We start from the raw sequence: 12851 nt of genomic DNA on the forward strand, positions 1-12851 counted from the left end.
TCGTCATCTTTGGAGGAAGAAGAATGCTGAGTTGCATCCCAAGAACACCATACCTACTGTGAAGCATGGGGGTGGAAACCTCATGCTTTGGGGCTGTTTTTCTGCAAAGGGAAGAGGACGACTGATCCGTGTTAAGGGAAGAATGAACGGGGCCATGTACCATGAGATTTTAAGCCAAAACATCCTTCCATCAGTGACAGCATTGAAGATGGAACATGGCTGGGTCTTCCAGCATGACAATGATCCCAAACACACCACTCGGGCAACAAAGGAGTGGCTCCGTAAAAAGCATTTCAAGGTCCTGGAGTGGCCAAGCCAGTCTCCAGACCTCAACCCCATAGAAAATTTGTGGAGGGAGTTGAAAGTCAGTGTTGCCCAGCGACAGCCCCAAAACATCACTGCTCTAGAGGAGATCTGCATGGAGGAATGGGCCAAAGTACCAGCTACAGTGTGCAAACCTGATAAGGACTTACAGGAAACATTTGACCTCTGTCATTGCCAACAAAGGTTATGTTACAAAGTATTGAGTTGAACTTTTGTTATTGACCAAATACTTATTTTCCACCATAATTTACAAATAAATTCTTTAAAAATCCTACAATGTGGTTTCCTGGATTTTTTTTTCCCTCATTTTGTCTCTCATAGTTGAAGTGTACCTCTGATGAAAATTACAGACCTCTCTCATCTTTCTAAGTAGGAGAACTTGCAAAATCAGTGGCTGACTGAATACTTTTTTGCCCCACTGTATATGGGTTAACCTATTCTTAGACCTAAATTGCTCCTGTTTAATTTTTTTTAATGTGTTGGAAGCTATATTTACAAATGACATAAAGTGGACTGGACAAAACATGCATACAAGTCAGTGCACACATACATCATTGCTTTCTTTTAAGTATACACTCTCAGAAACTGCTCCAACTATTTCATATTTGGGCTTTTAAGTTGTCTTGTAACTTGACTCTCTACCTTTACATGTGACTCCATCTCCTGCGTAACCATAAGGGCAGCGTCCACACTGGAATGCTCCAGTGACCGTGGGCTCACAGGGAACACCAGGAAAACAAGGAGCATCAGCACAGGTCACATGGCGCTGCGGTGAACCCCGTCTGACCCCTGTGGTGAGGTCAGGGTTGAGCTCTACCCCACTGGGCTGGCTTCGTTGGACAGTGGGGGCTGCAGTGGACTTCCTGTCAGTAGATGACATCATCCTACTGCTGGAGCTCACAGTTACAGGACTTGTCTTCCTGTCAGGGGGTCTTCTAGCTGATGTGGATGTGGATGCTATTTCCTTTACGGAATTTGATTTGGTGACATGTATTTGCCCTTCTACTCCACTGATGACTGTCCCCTGGCCTGTAAAACACTGGAAGTTAGAGGAAATGGCTTAAAAATAACAAAATAAAGCCTGGGTGTCAACATAACATCAACATCAACCATTCAATACTTCATTAAAACACACAACACATCATTTCTGCCACTAGGGGTCTCTCTCTAATGTGATTCAAGCTAAAAACATGTCATATCATTTCATTTTAACTGAACAGCCTTAAGTTACAAAGAAGAAAAGAGCATGACTAGCATAATTAAGGGGATATGACACAGTTTATAGGTGACCACAGGAAACAAACCATTACAGTGAATAAAACTACAGATTTTTCTAGATTTGAACTGAAAGTGAGTCACAGAGTGGTTCTGAAGAGGTTGAGAAGTATGATCTTAAAAAGTGTATTTTAAAGCCCAACAAATTTGATATTGGACTTTTGACAGCAGTGTGTGAAAAATGTGTTGTAGGTGACAAATATGGTGAAATAAGCATATGATTAAAACATAAAAGGCTATGTTTATGTTGTTCATAGGCAGGACTGAAGAGCAAATACTGTTAAATATGAATTGATATAGACTTATGATGAAAAGAGACAATTAACATGGCGTGTAGTAGGAAAATAATTATACATCCAAATGTTGTTAAGACAGAAGACACAGTAAAATTGAATAGAGAGAAGTGGATTTTATTTGATCAGTGGATTAAAGTATCTGGCCTGAATATGGATTCACATCACATGGAAGGTACTGGAAAAAAACATCATTTTTTTTTAAATAATAAAATAAATAAAACACTAACATTAGCAAAAATGAAAAATGGACAGATAAGACATCTGTCTAGTGTCCAGTTATATTATCTGGTTCATTAATTAGATATCAAACATTTGGAACAAATCAAACACATTAACTTAGACTACATCAGTTCACAAGATCAGTTCTGGATTGAAACAGCTACCTCCCTCATACCTATTGATGTGCATGTGCGTCCGTCTCCGTGGAGACCAGGGGGGCACGGTCCACAGACAAAACCTGCTGCAATGTGACTGCTCTCAAAACACTGCACCCCAGGGTGGCACGGCCTTCTAGAGCATGGGGAGACACCTGAGAGTCTGGGTCTCACTGAAACCTGTACTCTGGCTGATGTGGAAAAATATGTGAACATAATTAGAATCATAAACTAAATTTTGTACAAACAGCACACTTTTCTTTATCCTGTAGAATTTTACTACTTTTAGGCAATGGTAATAATGAGATAATCACATTTTTAACATCTAGAAATGTCCATCTGCTTCACAACTGCCCAGATATCCTGAATATTTTTCCCCTACATGTAAAAAAAAAATGTCCCCATGACTATTGTTTCACAAAATATCTACATACACAATGCTGCATGTTCATTACACAAAACAACAATGGGTAAGTGAAAATTAGGACTGTCACCATAAGGACCATAAGGACTGTCACCATTTTTTAATCTTCACTTTAGATGCTGTTTGTGACATAAAGCTCTATTTAGGAATAGATGCTCAACCCCTTGTAAACTATTGTCATGAATTTGCCTCAGCATTTGACTGTTTTTGTAATGAGGTGCTGTTCAACATCTGTGAATGTACTTACCTGGTTATCTATGATCCCTGACGTTCATGGATCAATTTAAACCACCTGTTTCGGCAACAGCGCTATCATTTTCATGACATTCTATTGATTTTTGGATGATTTTTGTTTTGTTTGGATTGTTTGCTGGAGGAACTGATCAATAGTAATATCAATAAAATAATCTACATACCTCAGACTGAAAAATGTGTTTAATTATTACTATGACAATTCTTCTTAATGTCCAAAATTTGCATCATAGCTATTATATGTGTTATATTAAAATTAACAATCTCCACTTAATTTAGCATCTACTTGATGGCAACAGCACAAATAATTAATTAATTTGTAATAATTGTGAACAAATTTAGGCAGTAAGAGGTTAAATGTGGAGATACATTTTGCAATGTGAATAGGGCATCAATGAGAGTCACTTACATGTGCAGTTTTTGCCATCTCCACTGTAGCCCTGTGGACAAGATCCACAGATGAAGGAGCCCAGTGTGTTGTTACAGGCTACTCCATGGAAACATGGCTGAGAGGTGCACTCATCTATATCTTCTCTACAGGAATGGCCTAAAAGAACAACAGTATAATACAGCAGGCAAATGTAGTAATACAGCACAACTGAAAGTGTGACTTCAATTTTTCATTTGAGTGGTCTAAGAAATGCTAATAAAGAATAAAAAACATGGTATGTAATGTTTGAAAACCTGGTTGTATCTTGGTTGTCTGTGGGTGTACCTGTCATTCCAGGAGGGCAGATGCAGGAGAAAGAATTGGGCCCATCAATACAGCGACCCAGTCTGCAGGGGTTGGGTTTACAGTCATCAATGTCCACCTCACACCTCTCCCCTGCAAACCCATCAGGACACACACACCGGTATGAGCCGCTGCCAGCAGGGACATGGACACTGGATACACAGGATGCACTGTTCAGACATTCACAGGCCTGCACAGAGACCTGGAGGAAAAAAGAAAAAAAATGCTTCATACATAAGACTAAACCACTTCAGTCAGCTTAGAACTGTCATCTATTTTAAATGTATGACTTTGTTAAGGAGAGGAAAATATTGGCTACTTTATCATTACTATTGCTAAAACAGATGGACTATGCTCTGGACTACGCTCTTTTTTATGCAAAAAGCTAGTTCCCCTTGCAGAAAACTACAACTTATCACTGACCTCTAGTGGAAAAAAGAAGAAATAATGCCTTTAATAGCAGTCTCACTACTTAATGAATGTCAAAGTTGGTAATGAAGGGAGAAAAAAAGCATTGTGAAGTAAATGTTCCCTGTGCATATGAAGTTTGGAGTATTTTACAAAAAAAAAACACCTAACAGACACATAATAACATTTTGAAAACACTATATTTGGAATAATAGAATAATAACTTGTGTCTGTTGTGCTTATTTACATAGAAAACACCTTGTTAAATATATCAAAATGACACTACGACCTCTTTCCAAAGAGAAAAAATTCAGAAGATGTAAATGTCACTAGTAGAAAATGTACACTGCAAATAAAGTTAAAAAACACACACACACACACATACATACATACACACACACACATATATATATATATATATATATATATATATATATATATATATATATATATATATATATATATATATATAACCCTAACCCTATATATAAATATATATATATACTCCCCCTTGAACTGCCACCTTACCGTGGTGGGGGAGTTTGAGTGCCCGAATGATCCCAGGAGCTATGTTGTCGGGGGCTTTATGCCCCTGGTAGGGTCTCCCAAGACAAACAGGTCCTGGGTGACGGGCCAGACTAAGAGCAGTTCAGAAGCCCTTATGATAATGAAACAACTCAAGAACGTGACGTTGCCCGGTATGGCGCAGCAGGGGCCCCACCCTGGACCCAGGCCTGGAGTTGGGGTTCGAATGCAAGCGCCTGGTGGCCGGGCCTATGCCCATGGGGTCTGGCCAGGCCCAGCCTGAAGGAGCAACATGGGCCCGCCCTCCGGTGGACTCACCACCCACTGAGGGAATCATAGGGGCCGGGTGCAGTGTGGATTGGGTGGCAGTAGACGGCAGGGGGCCCGACAACCCCATCCCTGGACACAGAGTCCAGCTCTTGGGACATGGAATGTCACTTCGCTGGGGGGGAAGGAGCCGGAGCTTGTGAGGGAGGTTGAGAGATACCGTCTAGATATAGTCGGGCTCACCTCCACACACAGCTTGGGCTCTGGAACCCAACCCCTCAAAAGGGGTTGGACTCTCCACTTCTCTGGTGTTGCCCGCGGTGAGAGGCGGCAGGCTGGTGTGGGCTTGCTCATAGCCCCTCAGCTCAGCCGCCATGTGTTGGAGTTCACCCCGATGATCAAGAGGGTCACATCCCTGTGCCTTCAGGTCGGGGACAGGTGCCTCACTGTTGTTTCAGCCTACGGGCCAAACAGCAGTGCAGAGTACCCGGCCTTCTTGGAGTCCCTGGGAGGGGTGCTGGATGGTGCTCCAACTGGGGACTCCATTGTTCTCCTGGGTGACTTCAATGCCCACGTGGGCAATGACAGTGAGACCTGGAGGGGGGTGATGGGGAGGAACGGCCTCCCCAATCTGAACCCGAGTGGTGTTTTGTTATTGGACTTCTGTGCTAGCCACAGTTTGTCCATAACAAACACCATGTTCGAACACAGGGATGTCCATAAGTGCACTTGGCACCAGGACACCCTAGGCCGGAGGTTGATGATCGACTTCGGTGATGTATCATCAGACCTCCGGCCGCATGTTTTGGACACTCGGGTGAAGAGAGGGGAGGAGCTGTGAACCAATCACCACCTGGTGGTGAGTTGGATCCGCTGGTGAAGGAGGAAACCGGACCGACTTGGCAGGCCCAAACGTGTTGTGAGGGTCTATTGGGAACGTCAGGCAGAGCCCGATGTCAGCGCGGTCTTCAACTCCCACCTCTGGGAGAGCTTCTCCCAGATCCCGGGGGAGGCTGGGGACATTGAGTCCGAGGGGACCATGTTCTCCACCTCCATTGTCGAAGCGGCTGCTCGGAGCTGTGGTCGCAGGGTCTCCGGTGCCTGTCGTGGCAGCAATCCCCGAACCCGGTGGTGGACCCCGGAAGTAAGGGATGCCGTCAAGCTGAAGAAGGAGTCTTATCGGGCCTTGTTGGCCCGTGGGACTCCCGAGGCAGCTGATGGGTACTGGCCAGGCTTGCAGCAGCCCGAGTGGTTGTGAAGGCAAAAACTTGGGTCTGGATGGAGTTTGGGGAGGCCATGGAGGAGGACTACTGGTCGGCCTCGAGGAAATTCTGGCAAACCATCCGGCACCTCAGGAGGGGAAAGCAGTGCACCACCAACACTGTTTACTGTGGAAGTGGGGAGCTGCTGACCTTGACTGGGGATGTTGTCGGACGGTGGAAGGAACACTTCGAGGATTTCCTAAATCCCACTGTCACGTCTTCCGTAGAGGAAGCAGAGGCTGAGGTCTCAGAGGTGGACTTGTTCATCACCCAAGCTGAAGTCACTGAGGTGGTTGGCAAGCTCCTTGGTGGCAGGGCTCCGGGGGTGGATGAGATTCGCCCTGAGTACCTTAAGTCTCTGGATGTGCAGGGACTGTCTTGGTTGACACGTCTCTGTAACATCGCATGGCAGTCGGGGATAGAACCTCTGGACTGGCAGACCGGGGTGGTGGTCCCCCTTTTTAAGAAGGGGGACCGGAGGATGTGCTCCAACTATAGGGGGATCACACTCCTCAGCCTCCCGGGAAAAGTCTATTCCAGGGTACTGGAGAGGAGGATCCGACCGATAGTCGAACCTCAGATCCAGGAGGAACAATGCGGTTTTGGTCCCGGTCGCGGAACACTGGACCAGCTCTATACTCTCCATCGGGTGCTTGAGGGTTCATGGGAGTTCGTCCAACCAGTCCACATGTGTTTTGTGGACCTGGAGAAGGCGTTTGACCGTGTCCCTCGTGAAACCCTGTGGGGGGTGCTTTGGGAGTATGGGGTCCAGGGCCCTTTGCTAAGGGCAGTCCTGTCCTTGTATGACCGAAGCAGGAGCCTGGTTCGTATTGCCGGCAGTAAGTCAGACCTGTTCCAGGTGTATGTGGGACTCCGGCAGGGCTGCCCTTTGTCACCGGTTCTGTTCATAATTTTTATGGGCAGAATTTCTAGGCGCAGCCAGGGGCCGGAGGCGGTCCGGTTTGGGGACCACAGGATTTCATCTCTGCTTTTTGCAGAACACTTTGTCCTGTTGGCCTCATCGAACCTGGACCTTCAGCGTGCCCTGGGGCAGTTTGCAGCCGAGTGTGAAGCGAGCGGGATGAGGATCAGCACCTCCAAATCCGAGGCCGTGGTTCTCGACCAGAAAAAGGTGGTTTGCCCTCTCCGGGTCGGTGGAGAGTCTTTGCCTCAAGTGGAGGAGTTTAAGTATCTTGGGGTGTTGTTCATGAGTGAGGGAAGGATGGAGCGTGAGATTGACAGATGGATCAGTGCAGCGTCTGCAGTGATGCAGTCGTTGTATCGGGCTGTTGTGGTGAAGAAGGAGCTGAGCCGAGAGGTGAAGCTCTCGATTTACCGGTCAATCTACGTTGCTACCCTCACCTATGGTCATGAGCTTTGGATCATGACCGAAAGGACAAGATCCTGGATACAAGCAATCGAAATGAGTTTCCTCCGCAGGGTGGCTGGGCGCACCCTTAGGGATAGGGTGAGGAGCTCAGTCACCAGGGAAGAGCTTGGAGTAGAGCCGCTGCTCCTCCACATCGAGAGGGGCCAGCTGAGGTGACTCGGGCATCTGTTTCAGATGCCTCCTGGACGCCTCCCTGGGGAGGTGTTCCGGGCATGTCCCACCGGAAGGAGACCTCGGGGAAGACCCAGGAAACGTTGGAGAGACTATGTCTCTCGGCTGGCCTGAGAACGCCTCGGGGTCCCCCCAGAAGAGCTGGAGGAGGTGTCTGGGGAGAGGGAAGTCTGGGGCGTCCCTGCTTAGACTGTTACCCCCGCAACCCGGCCCCGGAAGAAGCGGAAGATAATGTATGTATGTATATATATATATATATATATATATATATATATACATACATATATATATATATATATATATATATATATATATATTTTTTTTTTTTTTTTTTTTTTTTTTTTTTTTTTTTTTCCCCCTGAAAATATAGTTTTGTATTTTGTTGTTTATTGGGGAGAGACTCGCATTTAAAGGAAAGCTACCTAGCTTTGTCTTAATATTGAATTAGATTTAACCATTCACAAGCAAAAAAAAAACAACAATGGTTTGCATGATGTCCAATGTTATCTGCTTGAAAAGTGTCCCACTTTATATATATTAAGTCACCTGTAAATAAATTTGCTTTGATTGCTTGTAATAAGCATAGCTTGCTTGCATTTTGGCATTTTTTTGTTCTGACATTCTGACAATGTTAAACTTAACACAGACATACATCTGCATGGTAACACTCACAGAATATAGTGAAAGAGTATGAAAACATACTTATTTTTAAGCAGAAGGGGTTTCCATTTGCATACATAGTCATGTACATCCTCATTTTAATAGCTATGCAAACCTGCAACATGTTATATATAACACGAATAAGTGCAGTCACCTGTACTGAAGCTCTGGTCTCAGCATTACAGTCGTCAGACACAGTAATCTGAAAAGTGTGTGTATTGCTAGTTTCAGAGGTGGCCTTCCACATGAGCAGTCCGGCTGGAGACACAGATGCATCTTCTGGGCCTGATTCAAGCCTGAAGAGCACATCTGAGCCCTCAGGGTCCTGAGCCTGAAGCTGGTACATGAAATCCTCTCCATGGAAAGATCGTAGAGAGAATGGCAATGACTGGAGAACTGGAGGTTTGTTCTCTGATGGAGAGCACAAAAAAATCTTAATGTTAAGTGTTAACAGATAGAGGAATAAACTACAGAAGTTTTAATGCGTTGTTTCTAAATTGAACTTTTGGAAATGTTCCCCTGAATTGCTCGGTTACATTTCTGATCAGTTTTTCAGTTGCAACTAGTCAATTGTTAGATAAGCTGGTTTGTTTTATTGAATGTTGTTATATTTCTAAACCAGACCTACATTCCAGTTTACAGTGGGTTATTGTGTCCAAAAAGCTCCACTCGACTCCATAAATATTGTAAAAAAACAAAACAAAACAAAACAAAACAGCAAAACAAAACAATAATAATAATAATAATAATAATAATAATAATAATAATAATAATACAAGGGGATTTATTTATTAATTTATTTAAATCATATCATATCATATCCAAATACACATAAATACAAACTCAGTAATTAAAAGCATTTCCCTTAGAGGTAACTCAATAAAATAGCACACACTTTTACATTCATTGTAGTGAACTAGATATATGTGACATTAAACTTTAATGTGACATTAGTAAAGGGCATGTGGACAGATAGTTACAGTGAATAGCTGAAATATTTGTCAGTATTTAAACATCACTGGAAACTGATATGATGTAAGTGTGCAAGTCAGCAAACTAGATCACAAACCTAAGTAGATTTTAAATTTGATGAGGAAGAGTTAATGCAGAACAGCTTCATTGCATGTTTAAATATGTGAAAAGTTAATTATTTTTATTTCACCTTTTTTTAACCAGGAAAGATACATTGGGATTAGAGCTGAAATTACTGATCGATTAATCGACTCAAATTAATGAAAATAATTATTCGATTACAATTTTCCTAAATGAAAGCATTGTTTCCTTAATTTCTCTGCCGCTAAACATTGGTTCCACCATTGTGTTTCACACAGATGCTTATTGTGATGTACATGATGCCAGGATCAACACAAAGCTGAATGTTAAATTGTTGTTACGTTGTTAGTTCCATCTTTAGTTGTCAGTAAGTTAGTCAGTAGAATACTAATTTGTTGAAGACTGCAATACTGTTATTGTTTTTATTTCTATATAGATATTTTTATGGCAATGGCTACTGCCACAGTGCTGCGGCACGAAATATTGGTTTGTCTATTGCCACAGAGCCAATCAAATGTTAGCATTTGTACTACAGCCAATCGTGGATACTGTTCCATGAACTCATTCGCTTCTTGTTGCCACAGTACTGTGGCGATATATGGCGTATACACATTCCTTTGTGTATTTTGCTACCACAGCACTGTGGCAATTGATGGAAGAAACAACAAATTAGAGATAGTATACAGTACAGAATAGGAATTGTTGTTCTAAATACTGTTTTATGGTGTTCTTTGCTCTGTGCAGTCAGTGAGGCTGGAGAAGGTGGGTGGAGCTACATGTTAGATGCAGCAGTGTGCCATGTGACTTCTCAGTTTTGTGTCAGTTGTGTATTGAGTGCTGTGGCCTGAATTCTGCACTCTAAGCGCTGTCCCAGTGGCTGATTTATATCAGTGTTGGATTTACCTACCGGCACCCACACAGTCCACGGTGCCCCCCAATTTGAAAATCTTCTGAAAAAACCAACAAACAAAAAAAAAAAAAAACACTACTTCAACCGGAAATTGAATTGTTTTCCGAGTTGCAGTTCAATATGTTACCGAGTGAGCTAAACATCCACTGGCTCTAAGGTTGACCTATTTGCTATATTGCCGTGGTACTTTTTGGGATATAACAACTTATGAGTCTAGACATAATATAATGAGGGGAATAGACAAACCGATATTTTGTGCCACAGTACTGCATCAGTACTCACTTCGATTTTTTATATATCCTTTTACTTTTATACTTTTTGTGGTAGTTGTTTCAGCTGGTCCTGGAATAAAGAACCACTTGTGTGTCATTTTCAGACAAGTCTGTTTCAAATTTTTACAGTTTGTTTTTGCTTATTCAAATAATCATTTAATCAAATCAAATCTAAGAAAATAATTGGTAGATTAATCAAATACAAAAATTATCAATAGAAGCAGCTCTAATTGACATTAAAAATGTCTTTAGTGATAGTGGTGTATTTAAAGTAAATACTTTAACTACGTGAGCAAACCCAGGACACAGAGCAAAATAAACTGCATTGATGCCAGATATGATTTTTATCTTTTACATGTGGTGTATGTAATGACCTTGATCGGTATCATTACATTTCATTATTTATTGTTATAGTTCTATGGGTCACTAATTTGACTGCAGTTAACTTTATGCTGCATATTTTGCTTGTGCTTGATAACAGTCCTGAGTGGGGCAACATCTGACCTACTTTCAGTAAAAAAGTTAAGTTAGTCTAGAAGTACAACAATGAGGTAAGCTGTGCTCATATCAACGCCAGAGGACTGAAGCAACTTCAATGGCTCCAATCTGCACAGAGCTGCTGACAAATTATAAAAACAGCCCTGGGTGACTACCAACCACAAACTCACTGATGGCTATCCAACACCGACTGCTCTGAGGAAGTGACACGAAAACAACTTTTTCAGCCTCACATTATAGCTGTAGATTAGTTTATAAGAATATTATTCCATACCCTCTGCTATGGACCATGTGTGTTTGGAGGTATCTGGACGACATGTGAGGCAAGGGCTGCTGGGATTGGTCTCGTTGTTGCTGTAACACTGACCATCAATGTTGCAGGTGTTATCCTGGGAATAAAATATAAACATCAAGAAGCATGGGGTTCAATGTTCATCTACCCTTGAAACACAGTTCCCTTGATAATGGAAAACATGCTAAATGGTGAGCACATACCCCTGGGTTCATAAAATGTGTACACAGAACATGGCCACAACTGAACAAAGCCGGTTTAGTTTAAACACTAAAAACCCCATAACCTTTACATTTGCTCCAAAGAAAACAATCCTAATTGTTTCCTGTGTTTAAGTAGTTGCTAAATTACTAACAGATCTGGTGTTCTGTACATTTTACAGCCACATTTGGAATGCTCTGTACTTCTATCTAGTTGTGTGAATACCTTTTCTTCTGAGTGAACTCAAACAGCAGAAATGAACAAAAGATCATTCATTGTACAGTGAAAAGAGGTAGTATCTGATTCTTCTGACAACCTCTCATTTGTTGTCAAGGAATATCTGGACGCGGGTAACAAACCCGAAAACTTAAGTTAGTTGTGATAGCATTTATTATATATTTACTTAGATGGTATGATAGAGTTTCATACTGTCTTCCACATGCAATTATTGTAGATAATTCATTTATCAAGACAGGGCTGTCTTGATAAATGAATCAGCTACGATACATAGATGGTAGTTTCAATTATTGGTACTAACAGCTGCAGTAGTACTATAACCACTGTTAGTACTTGTATTTGTAGTAGTAGTATTAACACTTATGGACATTTGTTTAAATTATTGGTAATTATACTAGCAACAGCTGTTCTAGTTCTAGTTTTTTTAGTTTGCTGTGCATCCATGTGCCCCCCCTCCAGCGTCTTTCTCTCTCTCTCTCTCTCTTTATCTCTCCCTCTCTCTCTTCCTTTAACCCTCTAGTTTTAACCCCAACTGGTCAAGGCAGATGGCCATCCTCCTTCTGTTTGAGGTTTCTGCCTGTTAAATGGAAGTTTTTCCTCGCCACTGTCACCAAGTGTTTGCTCCTGGAAGATTCTGTTGGGTTTCTATAAACTGGCTTAAGAGTTTCGTTTAGACCAGCTCTAAATTTAAAGGGTCATGAGATAACTTTTGTTATGATATGACGATGTACAAATACATTTTGATTGATTGATTGATTGATTCACAAAATACTTTTAATACAAAAGAAGGCAATATTTCCACTTCAAAGTAATTACAATTTGCCATATTTATAGTACTAATAATACTTAAAACAATTAAAAATGACCTATAATATAATATCATCCGAGTGTGAGAAAATAACAATACTGATGTTTTGTTAAAGATTTCAGTCTGTTATATTGCAGATATCTACTGCAGTTGATATGCTGTCCAGCTGGGCCTGCTCCTCATTACACCACATGAAAACACTAGAAAGAGCAGTGAGCC

General features: G+C 42.0%; 1 protein-coding gene across 2 annotated transcripts in view; it reads right to left on the reverse strand.

Annotated features, from left to right (window-relative positions):
- Window positions 1–12851, reverse strand: part of vwde (von Willebrand factor D and EGF domains) — a 49963-nt gene that overhangs the window by 18085 nt on the left and 19027 nt on the right. For both annotated transcript variants that reach the window (XM_030157285.1, XM_030157286.1), the window contains exons 16-21: window positions 11369–11483; window positions 8516–8772; window positions 3661–3880; window positions 3355–3492; window positions 2290–2460; window positions 967–1353 (exon numbers count right to left, since the gene is read on the reverse strand). In XM_030157285.1, coding sequence (XP_030013145.1) covers window positions 967–1353; window positions 2290–2460; window positions 3355–3492; window positions 3661–3880; window positions 8516–8772; window positions 11369–11483 — 1288 coding nt within the window. The remainder of the gene's footprint in view (window positions 1–966; window positions 1354–2289; window positions 2461–3354; window positions 3493–3660; window positions 3881–8515; window positions 8773–11368; window positions 11484–12851) is intronic.

Source organism: Sphaeramia orbicularis, chromosome 16 (genome assembly GCF_902148855.1).
Source record: "Sphaeramia orbicularis chromosome 16, fSphaOr1.1, whole genome shotgun sequence".
Classification (NCBI taxonomy): Eukaryota; Metazoa; Chordata; class Actinopteri; order Kurtiformes; family Apogonidae; genus Sphaeramia; species Sphaeramia orbicularis.